The sequence below is a fragment of the Thrips palmi genome, unplaced genomic scaffold, assembly GCF_012932325.1.
Source record: "Thrips palmi isolate BJ-2018 unplaced genomic scaffold, TpBJ-2018v1 HiC_scaffold_11, whole genome shotgun sequence".
NCBI lineage: Eukaryota > Metazoa > Arthropoda > Insecta > Thysanoptera > Thripidae > Thrips > Thrips palmi.
The window spans coordinates 6,545,485-6,565,615 of record NW_023144622.1 but is presented as its reverse complement, the minus strand read 5'-3'; the positions used below and the strand labels follow the sequence as shown (position 1 = coordinate 6,565,615).

The 20,131-nt window shown below is 47.3% G+C and overlaps 3 protein-coding genes across 11 annotated transcripts in view; 1 reads left to right on the top strand and 2 right to left on the bottom strand.

Annotated features, from left to right (window-relative positions):
* LOC117639275 overlaps nucleotides 1-20,131 on the bottom strand; it is a 380,425-nt gene that overhangs the window by 278,662 nt on the left and 81,632 nt on the right. The gene's annotated exons all lie outside the window — the stretch shown is intronic.
* On the top strand, nucleotides 763-6,838 carry LOC117639301 (protein 60A). The gene is made up of 8 exons (XM_034374838.1): nucleotides 763-1,007; nucleotides 2,558-2,756; nucleotides 2,917-3,080; nucleotides 3,748-3,940; nucleotides 5,401-5,555; nucleotides 5,629-5,823; nucleotides 5,900-5,976; nucleotides 6,054-6,838. Exons 1-8 carry the CDS (start codon nucleotides 971-973, stop codon nucleotides 6,312-6,314), a joined length of 1,281 nt encoding a protein of 426 aa, XP_034230729.1. The 5' UTR covers nucleotides 763-970; the 3' UTR covers nucleotides 6,315-6,838.
* Nucleotides 6,898-20,131, bottom strand: part of LOC117639274 (patronin) — a 35,999-nt gene continuing 22,765 nt past the window's right edge. Inside the window, exons 6-30 of one of the 9 annotated variants that reach the window (XM_034374786.1) lie at nucleotides 20,001-20,119; nucleotides 19,328-19,456; nucleotides 18,083-18,164; nucleotides 17,728-17,995; nucleotides 17,271-17,441; nucleotides 16,697-16,973; nucleotides 16,423-16,622; nucleotides 15,888-15,968; nucleotides 15,598-15,674; nucleotides 15,099-15,507; nucleotides 14,708-15,018; nucleotides 14,237-14,524; nucleotides 13,903-14,057; nucleotides 13,409-13,575; nucleotides 13,171-13,329; nucleotides 12,748-13,092; nucleotides 12,418-12,654; nucleotides 12,157-12,334; nucleotides 11,624-11,752; nucleotides 11,374-11,454; nucleotides 10,975-11,070; nucleotides 9,819-9,950; nucleotides 9,467-9,568; nucleotides 9,103-9,385; nucleotides 6,898-9,025 (exon numbers count right to left, since the gene is read on the bottom strand). In XM_034374786.1, coding sequence (XP_034230677.1) covers nucleotides 8,881-9,025; nucleotides 9,103-9,385; nucleotides 9,467-9,568; nucleotides 9,819-9,950; nucleotides 10,975-11,070; nucleotides 11,374-11,454; nucleotides 11,624-11,752; nucleotides 12,157-12,334; nucleotides 12,418-12,654; nucleotides 12,748-13,092; nucleotides 13,171-13,329; nucleotides 13,409-13,575; nucleotides 13,903-14,057; nucleotides 14,237-14,524; nucleotides 14,708-15,018; nucleotides 15,099-15,507; nucleotides 15,598-15,674; nucleotides 15,888-15,968; nucleotides 16,423-16,622; nucleotides 16,697-16,973; nucleotides 17,271-17,441; nucleotides 17,728-17,995; nucleotides 18,083-18,164; nucleotides 19,328-19,456; nucleotides 20,001-20,119 — 4,621 coding nt within the window. In that variant the 3' untranslated portion in view covers nucleotides 6,898-8,880. The remainder of the gene's footprint in view (nucleotides 9,026-9,102; nucleotides 9,386-9,466; nucleotides 9,569-9,818; nucleotides 9,951-10,974; nucleotides 11,071-11,373; nucleotides 11,455-11,623; nucleotides 11,753-12,156; nucleotides 12,335-12,417; nucleotides 12,655-12,747; nucleotides 13,093-13,170; nucleotides 13,330-13,408; nucleotides 13,576-13,902; nucleotides 14,058-14,236; nucleotides 14,525-14,707; nucleotides 15,019-15,098; nucleotides 15,508-15,597; nucleotides 15,675-15,887; nucleotides 15,969-16,422; nucleotides 16,623-16,696; nucleotides 16,974-17,270; nucleotides 17,442-17,727; nucleotides 17,996-18,082; nucleotides 18,165-19,327; nucleotides 19,457-20,000; nucleotides 20,120-20,131) is intronic. The other 8 variants (XM_034374787.1, XM_034374789.1, XM_034374791.1 and 5 more) reach the window with 8 other exon arrangements.

Sequence of the window (20,131 nt, the reverse complement as noted above, 5' to 3'; positions counted from 1 at the left end):
CCGAGCCACCTAAAGACACAATCCTTCAGGGGTAAATGCTTTGCCGCTCTGGCGACGGGGCTTACAAGGCGTCTTCGTGCCATGTGGGCTGCTTTGTGGATCGGATAGGCCGCCCCGCCAAGCGCGCCAAGGCCTTCCCGCCGTCTTCCCTCTCCCGCGCCGCGAAGTAGAGGGAAGTCAAGTCGGGGGAAGACAAGACAAGCCAGCACCTCGGCGACCACTGCTCGGTGTCGTTGCCTCTCGGACCTTGCCTTTGGTGGACTCACGGCCCTGGGCTTCCCGTCTCCCCGTCCACACTGCTGCTGCAAAAGGCTTATCAGTGTCCTGAGTCCCTTGTGTCCCAATTCAAACAACTGCGCCACTTTCCGACGGTTCGCGAGCTCTCCGTCCGAGGGCGCCACCGCCCGGCATTCTTCAAGGCGGGCCGGCCGGACTCGGTTCGGGCTCGGTTCGGTTCGGGCTTCGGGTCTCCTCGGCGGATCGGGCTCGTGGTCGCCAAGTACCCGCGCCTGCTTCGCCTGCTCTTCCCTCCCTGCCCTCCCTCCGCCTCGATCCTGGCTGAGCGCTCGCTGTCTTTCTGGCTTAGTGCGGAGAGAAGTGGGAGAGTGGGAGGGGAGAGCCAAGCAAGCCAAGCCAGCCAGTGGCTCAGCTCGAAGCCAGTCCCGGTCACCAGTCAGTCCAGTGGGCTACAGTGGGCCGCAAAGCCCGGCAAAGCCCCAGCCAGGCCCCAGCCCCCCGAGTGCCCTGCCCTGCCCGGCGCGGCACGCCGCGCAGCGCGCAGCTCCGTGGCGGCTGGTTGGTTACCTTGGAAGCGAAGCAGTCTGCCTCCGCGCCGCGCCGCGTCCGAACGTCCGCCCGGGTGGCTGGAGGAGCACTGTGTAAGCACAGAGTCGCACTGCGCTCACTGCGCGCTCCCATGCCAGGCGCGACCTGAGTGTGTCCGGTCGCCTTGATCGCCCAGCCGGTGAAGATGGGATGCCGAATGCACGGATTTTCCCTGAGTAACGGTGAGTGGAGCGACCGCGTCTCCGCGCTGCTGGGTGTGCGCGTGCCGCGTGCCTGGGCTGGGACTCGAAACCCCAGACTCCGGCCCCTGCGTGCTGCTGCGTGCTGCTGCAGTGTGCGAGTCGAAGTAAAGTCCGCGAGTTCGCACCGCGTTTCCGCCCTTGTCCCGGCCAGAGGCCTTCGTCCCGATCCTGCATTTCTCCACTCCGCCTCGGACTGGAGGCCCCCGCCTTGGCTCGGCCCGCGCCAAACTCGTTCCTGGGCGAAATCGCCAAGTGTGGCGCGAGACACCTTAGGGGAATGGATGGAAATGCAGCAGCCCGCCGCGCGCGCGTCGCTTCAAACGTCTCTACTTAGCGTTGGTTCCAGTGGCTTCTCTGCCCGGATGAAAGCAAAAGTGGGCAAGTCTGGAGCGGGGCGCCTCAGGTGGGCGTGCTGGGTGGCTGGGTGGTCGCCGACGGGCTGGACGAGGGCGCTGGGGGCCTCCTGGCCCTCCTGGCCCGGCCGGCCGGCCCACCCACAACGCCCCGACGATTATCAGGAAACATTGACATTCATTTGGGAGCACTCGGTGCTGTGGGTTATTGACTTCCCCCCGCGGTGTCGTGGACGAGGGGAGTGGGGGAATCCGCGAGGGGTAGCCCAGCCCCGGGCCGCCCCCTAAACCAGGTAAGCCCCAAGGCGTCGTGCCCGTCGTGCCCGTCAGCGCTGACAGCCCCCTCCCCTTCGCGCCAAGCCCTGCGGACTGATTCCGAGAGTCGTTTTCGTCGCTCTGTCTCTCTCGCACTCATGGGGCGTCCCGTACGGGTGTGAGAGAGACAGAGCGACGAAAACGACTCTCGGAATCAGTGTGCTGCTCAGCGCTCCGAGATTCGAGCGAAGTGGGAAGTGCCTAGCAGTGCCGCGGCCAGCGCGCCGAACGGCCGAACGCGAACGGCCATGGCCATCGTTTGTTTACCATCACCGAGTAAACAAGTAGTAACTGAGGAGTCTGCGTGGTACGTATCCTAGTCGGCGGACTTCGCCTGTTTTCACTCTGTCAAAAAAGCGAGTGTGTGAGTGTGGACGGAGCGGCCCGGGCAAAAAGTACGGGGGTAACGTCTGAACGAAATCACTCGTGGGTTTTATTGCGCCCGGCCAGGAAGAGCCTCTCCCTGGACACCTGATGGACGCGCCAGTTTCGCACCGGGACGTTCAAGGAAGGCGTGGAGGGCGTGCCGGTGGTGAGAAGGAGCAGAGCTTCCACGCCTTGCCCCACCGCGTACGCCGCGCTAGACGGCATCTGCAAAGCCTCTTCTTGTGCCGCTGGGGCGTGAGACTGTCGTGACTGACAGGTATCTCCATCTCTCTCGCACTCGTTGGGCTACCCGTAAGGGTGCGAGAGAGACAGAGCGACAGACACCGCGCCGCAGAAGGGTGGCATGGTCGCGGCCCGTCTCCGGGTGAGGGGCGGGGAGGGGAGGGGGTCGTCTGTCGTCGAGTCGATGGAGAGCTAAATGCACTGCGAAGGGCTGCCGAAGCCTTCCTCTTGACTAACGTGGCTTGCTTGCAGGGGCGTGGTGCGTGCTGCTGCTGGCGGCGCTGCAGGCCGGCAGGGCGGCGTGCTCGCTGTCGGGGCTGTACATCGACAACGGCGTGGACCAGACGCTGATGCAGCGCTCCCTCACCAAGCACGAGCGCCAGGAGGTGGAGCACGAGATCCTGTCGCTGCTCGGGCTGCCCGACCGGCCGCGGCCGCCGCAGCCGTCGCGAGCCAGGTGAGGTTCGCTGGGAGGAGTCCGACGGCGGAGAGGTTGGACTGGACCTACGCCGCGGCCAACGCATTTGACGGCTTGTCTTCGCAGGGCGCCTCGGGCCAGACGCACAGCCCCGAACGCGGCGGCGCGCTCGCCTGCACCACCACCTGGCCGCGTCCGCGCCGCAGTTCCTGCTGGACGTGTACCAGTCCCTGGAGGAGACCAGCAGCCTGTTGCACCGCCGGGACATGGCGCACCTGCAGGGCGACTTCAACCTGACGGGCAACGACCAGACCGCCATCGACGAGAGTGACGTCATCATGACCTTCACCAGTCACAGTGAGTTACCAGTGCGGTGTTCGGCTGGCAAAGGTTTGCAGACTCCAGTTAGTGGCTGCACCGTCTTGATGGCTTCCAAATAAGCACGTGAGCGGGCTGCGCCACGAGCGCGGCAAGCGGCTGTGTCGACCTGTCCGAGGTCCGGCCGGCGAGGGCATCATGGGCGCCGAGCTGCGCTGTACCAGCGACCCGCGCCGCCGGACGCCCCGTGGTGGCGACGGCACCTACACCATCTCGGCGTACATCGTCGTCAGCGTGGAGCACGGGTAGGGACTGAGGCGACGGCCCGGGTTCGAGCCCGGCCAAGGCCGGCGTTTTGCTGTTTTGCTCTGAGAATGCAGAGCGGCTGCCGTCCCGCCGTCCCGCCTCGGGCAGGTACGCCTACCTCAACCTCCACCGAGGCGGCCGCCGCCGCACCCCCCTGGCCGCGTCCGCAGCGCTATTTCACTGTGGCGTGCCGTCCCTGCCGCGGTGCCGCGCCTGCTGCACCATGCGGGCTGTCCCGCACCGCAGGGGACCAACTGACGGGCAACGACCAGACCGCCATCGACGAGAGTGACGTCATCATGACCTTCACCAGTCACAGTGAGTTACCAGTGCGGTGGTTCGGCGGGCAAAGGTTTGCAGTACTCCAGTTCAGTGGCTGCACCGTCTTGATGGCTTCCAGATAAGCACGTGAGCGGGCTGCGCCACGAGCGCGGCAAGCGGCTGTGGTTCGACCTGTCCGAGGTGCCGGCCGGCGAGGGCATCATGGGCGCCGAGCTGCGCCTGTACCAGCGACCCGCGCCGCCGGACGCCCCCGTGGTGGGCGACGGCACCTACACCATCTCGGCGTACCTCGTCGTCAGCGTGGAGCACGGGTAAGGGACTGAGGCGACGGCCCCGGGTTCGAGCCCCGGCCAAGGCCGCGCGTTTTGCTGTTTTGCTCTGAGGAATGCAGAGCGGCTGCCGTCCCCGCCGTCCCGCCATCGGGCAGGTAGCCTACCTCAACCTCCACCGAGGCGGCCCCGCCCCCCGCCCCGCCCCCCCCGCCCGTCCGGCCCCCCAGGGGCGCCTTATTTTCCGACTGGGTGGCGCCTGCCCGCCTGCCGCCGGTGTCGTCGCCGTCTCTCTCGCACTCATGGGGTGTCCCGCCCGCAGGGGTGCGAGAGAGAGACAGAGCGACGTAACGCTGTTCGGAGGCCGCCCCGCCCGCTGTGGTGGCTCGTCCGGTGCTTGCCCCTGCCGCTGCTGTCGGCTGATGGAGTCATCGACGGGCATCAGGCTCGAGATAAAAGAGGAAGGACCCGGCTGGAATATATTCCTGGGTTCTGGGTTCGAATACCGACCCCGTGGTTTTTCTTTTCCTTCCCAGTGCAGTGGCTCGTGTGCCGGCGCGGCGTGGCGCAGTGGCGGCCCTCGGCCACCCGCATCGCGTCGAATTACACCGCGGCCGAGGGGCCGAGGGAAGCGGCAGGCCAGCTGGCCGGCCGGCCGGGCGGATGGCCGGGGCGGAGCGGCGGAGCGGGGCGGCTTCTCGCTATAAAACTGAGTCACTCACTCACGTCGTCTCGTCGCTCATGACCACGTTGTCGCCGCCGCCGGCTTTACCGCCAGACGGCCGGGCCAACGAGCCTGGCGAGCGCAACGAGGTGCCCGAGCAGTGGCTGGGCCAGGCAAGGGCTTGAACCGGGGACGCCGCACGCCGCACGGCGCTCGGCCCGAAAGACACAGACACAACGACGGGGCGGGGCGGGGACGGCGGGTACGGCGGGGACAACCTCGCTCCGGAGCTACAAAAGCAGCCCCACCTGCGAGGCGGGGAAGGACGCCCGAGGGGGCGGGAGAGGGGGAGGGGGGTACCACTTATGTGCGGACGAACAAAGGGAAGGGAAAACAAGAGGGGGGGGGGAAGCGCCGGGTCAGCGTGGTGAAGCACGTATGACTCAACGCAGTCCATGTCGACGGTGGGGACCAGGGCGACAACTGGACTGGGAGGAAAATGCGTTTTCAGGCGCCGCGAACTGTTTTGACATTTTCGAAACTTTATCGGTGCCTGAACGTGCAGGCACTCGCCCTCACTAGTGGCCACAGCTGCTGCGAGCGATAAGCGAGAAGTTGTACTCACTCATCAGCCACGAGTCGCAGCGGCAGCGACGCCCTGCAGGCTGTTTTCGTCGCCGTCTCTCTCGCACGCTTAGGGGAAGTCCCATGAGTGCGAGAGAGACAGCGAGGAAAGCAGTGCCTGGAATCAGGCAGCTGCGTCGCAATCTGAGCGTGCTGACGGCGTGCTGACGGCGTGCTCGGCCTCCAGGATCACGCGTTCTGTTTGCCTGCGCAGGGAGAAGGAGCTCGAGTTCGTGGACGCCGTCAACACGACGCACTCCAACCAGGGCTGGCACGTCTTCAACATGACGGGGCCCTTCACCAACTGGGTGGCCTTCCCCAACTCCAACCTGGGCCTGTACCTCTCCGTGAGGTCCTCCGAGCGGCCGGGTAAGCCTCGCGTGCTAAGAGCGTCAAGTTGTTCGAGGAAGGGGTTGTTAATTTAATTTCCCCGCCCGTGCAGGACATGACCTTCGGCCGGAGGACATCGGGCTGGTGAGCGCGGCCGGCGAGGAGGAGAAGCAGCCCTTCATGGCGGCCTTCCTGAAGGCGAGCCCCGCCAACGCCAAGGTGCGCGCCACCAGGGACACGGGGCGCCGCCGCCTCAAGAAAGCGGACGTCACTGCGTCCGAGCCGAATCTCCCCAGGAACCCTTTCGGTTCGTAGCTACCCTAAAAGCCTGGAGTTCCTGATTTGTTGTTTTGCAGTTAAACCGAATTTTCCTCTTCCCCCAGCTGATAGATCATTGTGGTCTGCAAGAACGTGCCAGATCAAAAACTTGTATGTCAGCTTCAAGGATTTGGATTGGCAGGTAAGATTAATAATTTTAAGTGTCGTGTTAGAAACTCTACAGTTTTGATTGATTGTTTTCATGTATTATTTACACAGGACTGGATCATAGCACCAGATGGATACGCAGCATTTTACTGCAGTGGCGAGTGCAATTTCCCCTTAAATGCACACATGAATGCCACCAACCATGCCATTGTGCAAACTTTAGTTCACCTAATCAACCCAACGGCTGTGCCTAAGCCATGCTGTGTGCCAACCAAGCTCACACCAATCAGTGTGCTATATTTCCTTGACGACTCAAATGTTGTTTTAAAAAAGTACAAGAACATGGTAGTGAAGAGTTGTGGGTGCCATTAAAATGCAGCAGTTCCTCAAAGCTGTGTTACCAATCCGTCCATATGTCTTAAAAAAATAAAAAAATTGTGATCTTAATTTAAGTAGAAAACAAAATGTTGACTGATATCACTCTGACTGCTAAGTTCATTTTTTAAAATATATATTTGTTTTAACTTGAAGTGCTGTAGGTTAAGATCGTACTACTTTTAAATGTGTAGGTACTTTATTTTGAATTGACTTGAGACGAGTGACTTTGTTCTGCATAAACAAAGAACCCTTGTTTTATGCATGTTTGCATTTCATTTTGAGATTCTATTCTCAGACTTTCTGTGCCTTCTTGTCTGGTCAGATGAAGGAGAACTTAAGTAAAGTAACCTTTAATATTGAAGTACCTGTTTAAACTATGTTTTTCAATTGATCTGAGTAACAACTCTTATTTGTGTCCTTTCACCAGTCACATATTTAAACCAATTTATGCTGTGTTTGTAAATAGTGCATCAATTGAATCTTTCACCCCTTTGTATATTAAAGTTCTTTCAAAACTGCTCATTGTTTTCATTCCTGCCTATAAGGGAGATGCAAGGAGATAAGTAAAACACGTGGATAAAAATTATTAACAGCCTGAAATTTATTAGGTATTTCCATAGAAAATAAGTACAGTACTTCAGCAGCTGAAAAGGGTTATGGTAGTTCTTTCTTCATTGTAAAAGGACACTAGTAGTATTGACCCAGTTCGTAAGAATGATCAATAAATATTTGCATATATAAAAAACAAAAACATATTTACATATACAAATTAGTAGGTCTTGAACAGAAAGTTTGAAAGCATACATTTTAAGCATTAACAATGATAGCTATCATTTACATCAGTCAGACAAAATCTCCCATTTACATAACCATTCTGCACATAGTCTCTTGTAATAAGGATAATAATAAAATAATTGAGTATAAGTTCTGTTAATACAACTTCATCCACACAATGTTTCACACCAGCTGCTCTCATTCAGTTTGATTTCCTTAAATGTGTAAGTTACTTGACACTATTAAAATAGCGGAAGTGGATTTTAATTTCTATGCATCTATGGTTACAACTATTTTTTTTATTTTTTTGACTCAAAAGTAAATTTTGACAGGGTTGGTGAAGCACAATTAACGTTTAGTAACTTAACATAACACAAACTGCTCCACATGACTGAGATTAGATGGCAAGAGTAAATATTAATTGGATCCTAACTATGGGGATGTGCAGTAAACTCAATACATTAGATACTACAATACAATGTGTAAAAATAATCAATGACATTTAATTAACCAACATCTTACTGCTCCAAAGGCCATTAAAAGTCACCGAAATTTTAACTTCCTGCAAAAAAACCCAGAGCCAACAATTCAAGGGCAGAAAATGGTTTTTTTCTCATGACTGACTACAGCCACACAGATGTGCAAACATAAGATTGGCACAGAATATGGTAAAAGAAGAGAGAAAGTGTGAACGAATCTTGATGCAATGTAGTTATCAAAGTTACAGAATTTGTAGTCAGCACAAGTAAGAGCATTAACTAAACACACTAAACAAACCTTTACAGGGTTACTTCCAATAATATGACTACATTATTGACTCGTTTGTGTAACATTGGAGCTATTGCATTGTATGGACAAGTTTGTTTCCATAAAACCCAGGGACACATTTTTTTCACATAATTGTAAAAGACCTTTACAGCAAAAGCGGTAAAATTTGTTAAAAATACATGCTTTGTTCAATCAATGCAAAAATTCAATACTACAATAGTTAAAAATCAAATCAAAATCACGTGGTACAAATTGTTGCAGCTATGACGAAGAACTGAATTCGATTGGTACAGACTGTCTGGATAGGAATGCCTTCAGTAAAAGAAGACCATCTTCAAAAAGTAGACTATCCTAGGATATACATTCTGGAATTAACTACCAAAACCAAATGATCACAGTTATTACCAAACAAGGTATGGAGACTCTTCACTGTAAACTTGAGTCTTCCACAAATTGAGACGCACATTTTTAGCAAAGTACATTGCTTATGGAACTGATCAATAAAGGAACTGCTTACATTTATAAGAGGATATACTTGCAAATGACTGCACAGCTGCTCAAATACATTGGAAGCGATTAGTTAACAATTTAAAAGCACCAGATCAGTTTGAGTGGCAGCTGCATTTGGCTCAAGAGGTATACAAAAGACGCATGTAAAAAGAAAGGCAGTAAAAAAAAAAAAAAAAAAGAAGAGAGTATCAACAAACAAACATAGCAGCCCAAAATGTATACTCCACATCTTTCAGTCCATGTTTAATAGGAATGTTTACAGCCACATCATTTGTGGGATGGTGGTTCAGAAACCCCAATATTATGCTTCCAATTCTTTCTTTAAAATAATTTAAGTTACAGGTAGTTTGATTAAGGCCTTTAAGCGCTAGTCGACAACTGTTTGCTTATGTTTATGGCATCTCAATACAGCCCTTAATTTGTGCACAGCAGGCAGCATGGCTAGCTGGCACGGCGGAGAGCGGCCTTGCCAGCAGAGCGCTCACAACCGTGTCAGACGGTTTTAATCCTAAATTACGAGGGCCATATCCTTTTTGCTAGGCAAGTTCACTTTCTTGCCTTGCCAAAGGCTGTTGTGGATTGTGAAAGCATCTATTGTCACAGTTAGGTGCTTGGTGTGCACTTGAGAGAAACACTTGCCTCCGGAATTATACCTGCAAGAGGATTAGCTCCCATTAACATAGGGCCATACTGTAAGATGAAACAGCATGACAACAAAATTAATACTTACTTGAAAAATCGGTCGAACATGCGATCGGTTACTTGCTTAGGACCAGTGCCATACAATTTCAGCACTTCTTCTACTTCAGGGCAGTATGAATAGAGGGCTCTAAACTGACAACCAGCGTCTCTGAAGAGAATAAGGAAATGTTTTGCTTCTGATCGGCCAATTTCCTCAAGAACCCTACGTTTGGCTTCTTTATTCACTGCTCCTGGGAATACACAATACTCCACAGCATTCAGCATAATGCCACGATTTGACTTGGTTGCTGGCTGCTTGTATAAACGAGGACCTGTGAATGAGGAATAAGTAAATAAAGGATGCTGGAATCAAGTACACAGTATAGGTTAACGCTTGATAAGATAATAATTACCATTGTAATCCAGCATTGAGCTCGTGGCTGAGCTGATGTCACTTGAACCGTCATCAAACATTCTTCGTTTTGATGTAAGGCCCGGGGGAAGTGATCCAGGTCCTGTAAAGTCACAAACCTTATAAAAAGCTGTTCAAAATTATTATTTTTTGCAGGTACTTGCATAATACAGTAGTAGGTAAGAGAGGCATTTAATATAACAGTATGATAAGAGATTTAACTGAAATTGGTGGATTAATTCACCAAACAAAAGAGAAAATTATTTCCACACTTCACTCAAAGCTGTTGTTTGTAAGCAGCTATAAACTACTGATTTCTTGCACACATTACTACGTTTTCCACCACACACTACCTGAAGGTGAAGTGAGGTGTCGGCCCGAGCTCATGCCAGGCGAAGGAGCTCGACGAGGTGGTGTGGCCCGGCCCAGGCCTGAGTCTGTATCTGTGTAACGATACACCATGCTGTCCTGGTCTGTGCTCGAACCTGCACACAAACCACCAAGCGTGCTACAAACCACCTCATGTGCATTACTTCAACACACTTCGACTACAGTTGCACATCTACGAGCTCGGGAACTCCCAGTTTTGGGTTACTCTCAAAGACCATCTCATCAAATCATTAATTTTTAATTTTCTTACAGCGGTCAAGAAACAATGAGTAGGAACATCAGGTCATCTTGCATTTAAGTTCAGAAAAGATTGAGGGACCGAACAACTTTAAAAAAACTTCAAGGTAACATCTTTGAAAGGTAAAAATGTGTGAGTAGAACAATACTTTCCATAGGAATAATTAAAAAGATAAATGAGAGAATTTGATTTGGGATTATACAAAATAACAATACAGAGCAGAACACACATTCACTATTGCAGACAATTTCAGAACAATAAAATTAAGATCATACCACCACCAGAATCACTTTACCAATAATACCAACCAGTTAAGCGCTGAAGGGGAAATAGAAGTCTAAGTGAAATCTGTAATTACTGTGTCCTATTACACAATACTACCTTCATAGAATGCATACATGATGATTTAGCCTAACATTCACAACTATGAAGTTTTCTGTCCTAAACTAAATGAAATCCAAGTTAGGCTATGTCTGGCACTAATTCATCCTGCAGTATGAAACCCACAAGTAAAAATAGAGTTCAAAAATTAACATTAAAAAAATTTGGGACTCCCAAGAAAATAATGACTGAGCATAAAAGAGAAGATGTCACCAGGACAATTTAGGTAAAAACGAAAACCTAATGAACTAGAGGATGAACCGGTAACAAAATGAGGATTTTAGATGTCTAATGACCTAGAGGGGAATGAACTTTCTCAAAAGAAGCAATAAAAGAAAACAACACCGAAAAGAATCAGATTACAAGAGCAGAAATACCAGCCACCATGAGATTTAGATTCCCACACCATAAAAGCCTAAATTTTAGGCCCATCAATAGCAGCCCAAATAGAAGCATGGCAGCATGCCAGTCAAGACACTGAATGGCTGGAATGCCCTTACCGCTCAAATTCATGAGGGAGTTTGACTTGCGTGCACGCATGTTGGACTGATAGGTTGAATATTTGGGTCTTCCACGTGGTTGTGGTTCTGGCACATCTGAAATCATGTGGTGGACACTTCACGCTGTGTTTGACATACAGATGTGTACCTAATTTGGAGACTCATGAGCTCATGATTTTAAGCAACTTCTTAACCTGTTCATCACCTCATTGATTATATAGATAATGTTCAATGAGTTTAATTGTAACAATTGAAGTAATTTTGGAAAAATATAGTGGTATACCATTTCATTTCTTTTTAAAAATCGCTTAGGGACAGAACATACCCACAATACAAGAAGAATCTTTGAGTATGCATTAATAAATTGCAGGGTTGATAACAAAATATAGTAAGGCTCACCTCTGGAAGTCTTATAAGATCCTCGGCGACCTAATGCATTAGTTCTGTTCGGGGATGTTCCTCTTCCATCATCAGGAGAATCTGCACAAAACATTAATAAAAATCAGCTCTTTACAATTCAAGCAAATTCTGTAATCGAAACAAAACTGGAAGAAATGCTGAGCTGGATACAAAACACAAAGTCAAGGGTATGAAACAAGCAATAGTGTCTGCACAAACAGATATAAATCAAATCACAACCATGCCTCACCTCTAACAAGGGAGTAGCTACGGCCTGGCCTCATGCGACTTTGCCTTTCCTCAGAGCGTTGACGTTCAGCCAAACTATCAGTGGAACCTCGATAATAATCTCGTCTCATGCTAGGTGTTAAGCTGGAATCTGAGTGCAGGCACACAGCAAAAAATAATTGAAAAGAAGCGTACGCAAAGGCACATGCAAAAATAAAACAGGGATGAAAACACAAAAGAATAAGTTGAAAAGGTAACAAGCTGATCAAAACACATTGATTTAAACTATAGCACAGCCTCTAGTTGCCAACAAAAAAAATAAAAATGCACCGGGAATACTAAGCTGATTGATGAATAAAAATATTAAAAATGTCTATCTCCTCAAGAGAAAAAAAAGCACAAAAGACCTAAATCAATTCTGCAAGGCCGAATAAAAATTGAAGGCACGCCTAAATAGCATTTTAAAAAGTAACTAATAATCTATAACTAGGATAGTACAAAAGGTCTATGAGTCTACATCAGGCTTGTGACGAGGCAAAAATCAGCACAACTCACCTGCAAGATTGGAAGTGGATCCTTTCTTCCCCCGACTGGGTGAAAGTAAGCCCTCAGCAAGATTAACATTACCACTGTCTACGTGAATAGTCTTTGGCCTGGGCCGGGTGACAGTTTTGTTCCTCATCTTCGGTATTGTTTTGACAGAATTCAACAAATCCTTGTCAATAGTTTTACCCTGAGGGGAAAAAAAATAAAAAAATAAATGCACAAGATGCTTGACAGAGAGTACATCCACAAGAACATAGAAAGGATAAACACCTCTCTCTCAGCTTCTTCAAGTGCTTTCTTTAACTTGTGCTGTTCAAGAATGGCCTGCCGTCTGATCCGTTCTTCTTCCTTCTTCCGTGCTTTCTCTTCCTCTTTGAATTTCTCTGCCTCTCTTTTTTGTTGAGATTCCATTTCCTTCCTAGCTTTCATTTCCTCCTGTTGTTGTCGCCTCTGAAGAGACAAGAGCATGATGCGCTCTTTTCTCCGTTCCATTTCATCCAACGCATTCTGCAGGGAAATAAAAAATAAAGAGTAAAAATTTGATTGATTCCTGACCCATACACTAAAAACGCCTACTTCTTTACAATTTAGAATGCTTACAGGATCAGGGTTCGCCAACTCGTTGCCTATAACGAGGCCAACGCCCGCGCTGGCTCCCTCACTGTCTTCACTACCTGACCGTCTCTCATTGCGATCTCGGTGAGGCGCAGAATTAGCTTCATTGGATAGCCGACTAGCAACCTGGGGGTGAGGCACTACTTCATCGGCAGGATACCTTGAGGGTGCTTCATTATAATAATCAGCTCTGTCCACTCTGTTCACATTCCTAGCAGGTGAGGCATTTTCTCTTTGATCTTGCAAACGAGAATGGAAATCGTTTTGTTCCCTATCCACTCGTTCTCCAAACAATGAACTGCTATCCAGCACTTGGGTGACAGCTCTCTCCTGATAAGGGCAGAAAATCACACTTAGAAAAGCAAAAACTCTGAAAACAAGGACAAAATGTCAGTTCAAGATACATACCTTTTTGGGAGAAGCCTTTTTCACACGAAGAGGTGGCTTTGGTCTTTTAGGAGTGGTGTCTTCATCAAATGATATATAAAATCCTTTTTCTGGTACTGCTTGCTCTTCGGGTTCATTATGAACCTCAGGGACATTCTCATCAACACCCGCATCACCCTTCTACAAGATGGATAAAAAGATAATGTAAAATAACACAAAATTGGGTCAGCAAGTGGGGTCTTCTTGTGACAATGATTACCTGGTTGCCAAACATGTAAAAGCCTTTTTTGTTGTTGTCATTGTGTTGAGGTAGGGGATGCCTTGCACTGTTTGGTCTAGTAGGAGAAGGAATGCGGTATGTTCTGCTCCCTGATGTTATCTGGAGCTTACTGATGCCAGATGTGAGGTCATCACCGCTAGGCATATCTGATACAACAGAATACACAAGTGAAACACAAGTGACAGTAAAACATGATTGTTAAGAATTATTAATGACATTATAAACAGTGCAACATCTTTCCACTTGCTTATTGCTCTTGTGTACATTTATTGCAGTGTTAAATATTTGTTTTATTATGGAAGCAACCAAACCAAGACCAAATTTTCAATTTCAAATAAAACTGTTGCTGTATTCAATATCAGAGCAAGTAGCAATAAGCAATGAGAAATAAGTAATGGAAGATGATTAAAATGTAAATTGATTTTAGTAATTTTCAATGAAGCCTAGTAGAGAGTAAGTAAAGCGATATGAACCTTGAGGATGTGGCTCACCAATGAAGGATATGCTTTGGGGCTCCATATCATCTACAGGAGGTGTAGGCAACGCTGTATGAACAGTTGATGAATTCCTTTGCATGTTCCTATCATCTGATGTAGCTGTATGTTGCCGTGGTTTCACCTCAGGAGTTCTGGCAGAGGGAAAACATCAATAAGTCATTAAAACTAAACTGACACGTAACAAACACACAGCTGAATTGCATATCAATGAAAACCAATGGAACATGGCAAAACAAGATGTAATGCAAACATATGTTTTTTAAAAAAGCTAGAAATTAAAATGCATGTCAGGGGTTTGAAGCAAAAGCACCTGTGAACGGTTGGAGTAGTTCGATGTTGAGGTGAAGCATTGACTGAACTGGGTGCACGTCTCGGTGGTGGGGTGGGGGCAACATCTCCATGCAGATCAAAGCCTGAGGCTGAGGCTGAGGTGTGAGTTATGGTCTGAGGCTGCTGATTATGGTGGGTTCCGTACGCATTCAGGCTGCTCAGTCCGACTGAGGGATTGGGGTGATGGGATGGGTGGTCACCATTATGGTATCTCACATCACTGCTAATGGGTTGGTGAAGAGAAAAACCAGAATGGGGTTTTCCGCTCCTACAAAAGAAAAAAGCGTGCTTTATGTGCCTGGGTTTTGACTCGGACTCTCTTATCAAGACATGCGACGGGTGTGGGCATGAATTCACATCTGCAAATCTTTACAAAGAAAGCCAGTCCTTGACAAAAGCAACAAACAAAAGCCACAATCCTCGCGCTAGGATGTCATCAGTCACTACTCACATGTCACCCCAAGTGCGCAAGTCCTGAGGATGAGGCTGAGCAGTTGTTTGGCCCCAAGTTCGCCGTTGCCCTTGCTGAGACTGAGGGGCAATCTGCATCTGCTGCTGTGGCTGCGTCTGATGTTGCTGTTGTGGAATATGGTGTTGTGGTGGTTGATTTTGTTGATACTGTTGTTGAGAAAACTGCGGTTGCTGGTGAGGATCATGAAGATAAAATTGATTGCCTCCTTGCTGAACAAGGCTTTGCAACTGTTGGTGCTGCTGCTGGTGAAGAGGGGACCCATACCCACTTTGCATATTAGATGCATTCACCTGGGATAAATTGAACAATTCAAGGTTAAAAGATAGCTTCAAACAGGATAAAAACAAAGTCATAGATGGACAACCCTTACCATACTATGCATTTGGTTTTGGGGTGCTTGGTTCATTTGGTGCTGAGAGAATGCGTTCTGCTGTAGGGGTGGTGAGTTGGAGTAACCATGTACCATCTGGTGTTGGTTGATCAAAGAGTGCATGGGCTGAGACTGTTGCATGTGCTGTTGCATGGGCTGGGACTGCATATGCTGCTGCATGGGTGGCTGTTGATATGTTGGATGAGTTCTTAGCTGAATTGGAGGAAGATTCTGATATGGCGATTGCTCCTGATGGTACTGAGAATGGGGCTGTTGAGACTGTGAATGTCCATATGGCTGCCCATGCTGGCTCATATTTCCTGTTTGAGAACCCTGCTGCTGAATTTGATTTTGTTGAGTGGCAAGGCGCTGCAGATCCGCTTGAATTTCATGAAGGCTTGTGTTCATTCTGAAAGTTAGAGAAATAAGACGAATGTTATAATCTACTTAATGGTCATGAGCTAACTCCAAAGCATGATAGGACACTCGCGTTACTTACTGTGCAATAGACTCTTGGTAATGCTCAACATCCATGTTGTCCATGTCTGCACCTTGACTAAGAACATCATCTCCATCCTGTAAGATTAATTTTATTAGAATCACAGTTTGTTCAACCATTTTCAGAAAGTGACAGCATATAAAGAAAAGGAACATTAAAACATTTTTGCATTTTTTTTAAAAAGTTTCAAAGATTTGTGTTTCTTAAATACTATTGTGCATTTATAGAGTGGTGGAAGAACCAATAATTATCTACAGAACTGAAAGCAGACAGGCAACCTGAAACCATACCTGTTTGGAAGCTTTGCTTGAGCTATCTGAGCTGTCCTTACTGGAATCTGATCCGGGACTCTTTGCAAGTTGCTTTTTGTCCTGAAAATGTTATATACCACATGCACCCAATGTTAGAAGGTCACACCACATTCCTCAAATAAAACTGAAAACACACGCTTGACTACTTTTAAAAAAATGGAAAAACAAGACCGCAACCTGAGAAGTGAGAGCACAATGGAAAAAGTAAAAAAAAGTCACCACAACCACAAGAAAAAAGGGACACTTTAATGATTCTTATAACATTATTCTAAACTGGAAACCATTTGACAGGTTAAGTTAGATTGAAAACTCATTTAACAGAAGTACTGACATGCAAATTGATTTATTAGGTGCATACTTTCTTAAGGGAACAGGAATAGAACTATAGGAAATGTGAAAAGACGTGTTAATGATCTAAGACAAATGAAACCCAACTACCCCTGCTCAGTGAATTTTTCAGTGAATTTTGGATAAAACCTTAACCGTAACCAAAAATATTGTGTGGGTTGCAAACCTTAGTAACAGCTTGAAGGAAGGCAGCTTTGCCCACTCGTTGTCTTTGCTTGTTCAACATGAGTTCCATCTTTCTCTTTTCACTTTCGATATGGCGTCTTTTTTCTTCTAATTTTAAACGGACATTCAATAGTTGAGATGCCATAGCTGGACTGCCACCACTCCCACCGGTATTGGCACCAGCATCCTCCACCATGTGTTCTAAATAAGAACAATCAGATTAGATTCAGTCATTATTTCATTATTACAATTGACACAAGCCAAACACAACATACCTGAATTAGGACTTGGTTCGGATGAGGTGTGATTTGAGCTTTGCTGTTTCCATGTAGTTGTAATGTTCGTTTGGGGAAGTGCGGCGAAGGTAGTTGTCTTCTTTTCTGGTGGTGCACTGTGACCATTTGAGCGACCAGAAGATTCCTCTGTAGTGTAGCCTATATGTATGCCTAATGTTGACTCTTCTGCCCTAGATTTATTATTATGTCTAGAAAGTTCCGCAAAATTTGTAGACTGTAGACGCAATTCCGTTATATCACCATCTACACTATCACCCTGAAACAAAATAAGAACACACATTTTGAGGAACAGGACGTACACACTCCAAAATAACTTGAATTAAGACATGAATCGTGTATGGCACTTCTCATACAGATTGTTCCAAAAGAAATAGAAACAAATTAAAAAAACTGCCATGCACAAAATTCTCAAAAGCAGATTAAAACCATCTACATACATTTTTAAAATATAAAAAGAAATTACTAATGAAATTTGGCAGCATGGAAATTTAAAACAATCTTAGTCTAGGATGGGCAAGAATTACAGTGCAAATTTGAAGGTGCGATTGTGTACCTGCTTATAGGGTTTCTCGGGGTCACTCTTCTCACTGCCTGGTCGAGAGGGACCATTGAGCGTACCATTACTGCTCAAACTGCGGCCGATATGGACAGCAGGTTCCTTATCAGGATTACGCCCCAAGAGGTGCAAGTTTTCATGTGAGCCTCCGAAGTTTTCTAGCGTGAGCTGCAATGTGCACATAACCATGCATATAGAGTACTGTAGCGTATCTACTCAAAAACCCACAACAAACACAAGTGCTCCAATAACAGCGGTGGGTGAACAGGAAAAAAAAAATTTACAAAGGATTTTTGGCTGCAATGCAGTGTGCGAACTGATCTCCAAACCAAAGGAAGGAGTGTTTGCTACCAAAGCAAAACCAAAGAAAACAATTTCAAAAAACACAAAGCGACACGAAACAAGGAAAAGAAAAACACGCTACTTTACGGGAAAAGATGAGCAAAGTGCCTACCTGTGACTCTTCCGCTACCGAGTTCCTCCTGCTCCGCCTGCCGGCGTAGGAGCTCCTCCGCTGGTCCTCCCAGTTGCTGGGCCGGCCGGCGGGAAGGCTCAGCCCTCCGCCAGCGTCCCTGTCGGCCTCGCTCTCCGAGCTGCGGTCCCGGTCCCGCTGCCGCGTCCTGGCGGGGGCGGTGGGCTCGTCGCCGCCCGCGCCGCCCGTGGACACCGAGCTGAGCGTGGGGATGCCGCGGCCGCGGTGCACCGGGAAGGCCTCGTCACTCCTGCAGAGCGAGAGAGACAGACAACACGGGTCAGACGCAGACAGGGACAGGCACTCGCAATGGGGCAAGGCACTACGCTCCACCAACCTGTCGTCCAGAGCATCTCCAGAGCCCCTGTTCTGCGACCTCTTCAGAGATGACGTGCCAGTGTGAATTGTGGATTTCGAGCCTGGATACAGATTTAAAGACGAAAAAATGAACAAACTGAGTCTATGCTGGATACATTTTTAACTGACGATGCCACAAAACACAAAATTGATGTTGCCCAAAACATGGCGACATCAAAAGGTAATAAATTGTTAGTTGCAGGGAAAATTGGGAGACTGTAGGCGAGCAAATTAACAAGAAACAAATAAAAAGATGTAGCATCAAAGGGCAGGTCAGTACACTTTAAGCGCTATGAAAAGGGCTAGCCCCCCACCATACACTGCTTTCCTACAGATATTTCTGGAAGAATTTTTGATAATTTCAGACTGCACTATGAAGAAGCAGAGAAAGTTACCATAAAAATTAAAGCAGCTATCACATTACACAGAATAGATCAATCAATAAAAAATAAGTACACATATAATTTTGCCCCCCATAATGTTTTATCTATATAAAAGTCATCACTAGAGTAGGCATGAAGCAAACACCTCTAAGACAAACTAATTTAAAAAAGGGACCAACAGACACAAAAACAAGTTGTTAACAAATTGCTATTGGCACACATTTACGGAACCATATCTCACTAGACTAGTTTTAAACGGCCATGCATGTCATCCTGGAAATAAGGAGGTGGGGAAAGCAGTACTTAAATACGGACTGGGCTTCAAAATAAAAAAGCCAAGAGTCCTCAACTAAATTAAACTGTCTTAATCAAAGACTAAAATTCTAAGAAATGATGTGAAGGTAATACTTGAACTTTTAATTGCATTAATCTTCATGTAAGCAAGCACTTGAAGAGAAATGAATTTGAACAACAAAAAGGAACCATAATAAAAATTCATTTTCCAACACTAGGAAAATGAGAAAATTTATAAAATTGTATTAACAAGGCTAGACAAAGCATTGGTATTAACACGCACCCAAAGCTAAAAAAGAATTATTATGATTGGTAAGAAAAAGATAGTAAATATCAGACTGCCAACAGTTGTTGGAAAACTAAACAAGTAATACAGACTTGTTGGCATCCAATGCATACAGCTACAACTACATTCAGGGCAAATAGCGCACACAACAAACGGGGAGCAGCAGCAAGGGGTCAAGAAGAGACAGCTACATCTGCCCTGCTACACAGGCCGTGCAGTATTGTATTTGCTTTCAGCTTTCTGCTTTCAGCGCCCTCCATACCTGAGCCTCCTGAGCCTGAGAAGCCAGGACTGGAGATGTCAGACAAATTGCTGCGCAAGTCCGGTATGACGCTCACTGATTGAGGGAGGCAGCGCTTGTGTGCCACGCCTTGACTATTGCGTGGGTAAGCTGAACCATCCATGTCACGAATCACACCACGCCACGCCGCAAGAGATCAAAGTAACCACACCACATCATTAAGGCAAAAAGAAGCAGGTACAGTAATGGACACACAAGACCAGCATTTTGAATATTAAAACAGTGAGAATTTGGACATCCAGAAATGAATGTTGATTTTAAATGTTTCTGAAAGTTAAAATGTTTAGAATTTGTGTCCATTACTACACAGTGCAAAGGGAAATGGATCCGAGGTAAGAAAATCAATCTGAAAGGTTGTTATGAGACTGCCTTGGTTGTTTGGTGGGGAATTATAGGTAGATGAAAACACCATCACACAAAACATTTGTTTGCTTCCTGATTAAAAATAAATTATTTCTAATGCATGAGCATGCAAGGTGAATTGACTGTTATGTTAAGAAGAAAAAAAAATAACTTGAGGTTCCCTTTAAAATTATAAACATAATATTCTTCCAGCCCACAGTTGGGATGCATTCTTTATCATAACCACACTATTTTATTACCATTCTCATGAAACTATGTAAGGAAGACTTACCTTCTTTAAGACTCTGTTGCGTTCGCTCAGAACCAGGAAACCGAACACATTTTACAGGATGAATTTCCAAAACATTAAAAAGATCAGCTAGAAAGACTATTAAATTTTGTTGCATTGAGCTGGAAACATAA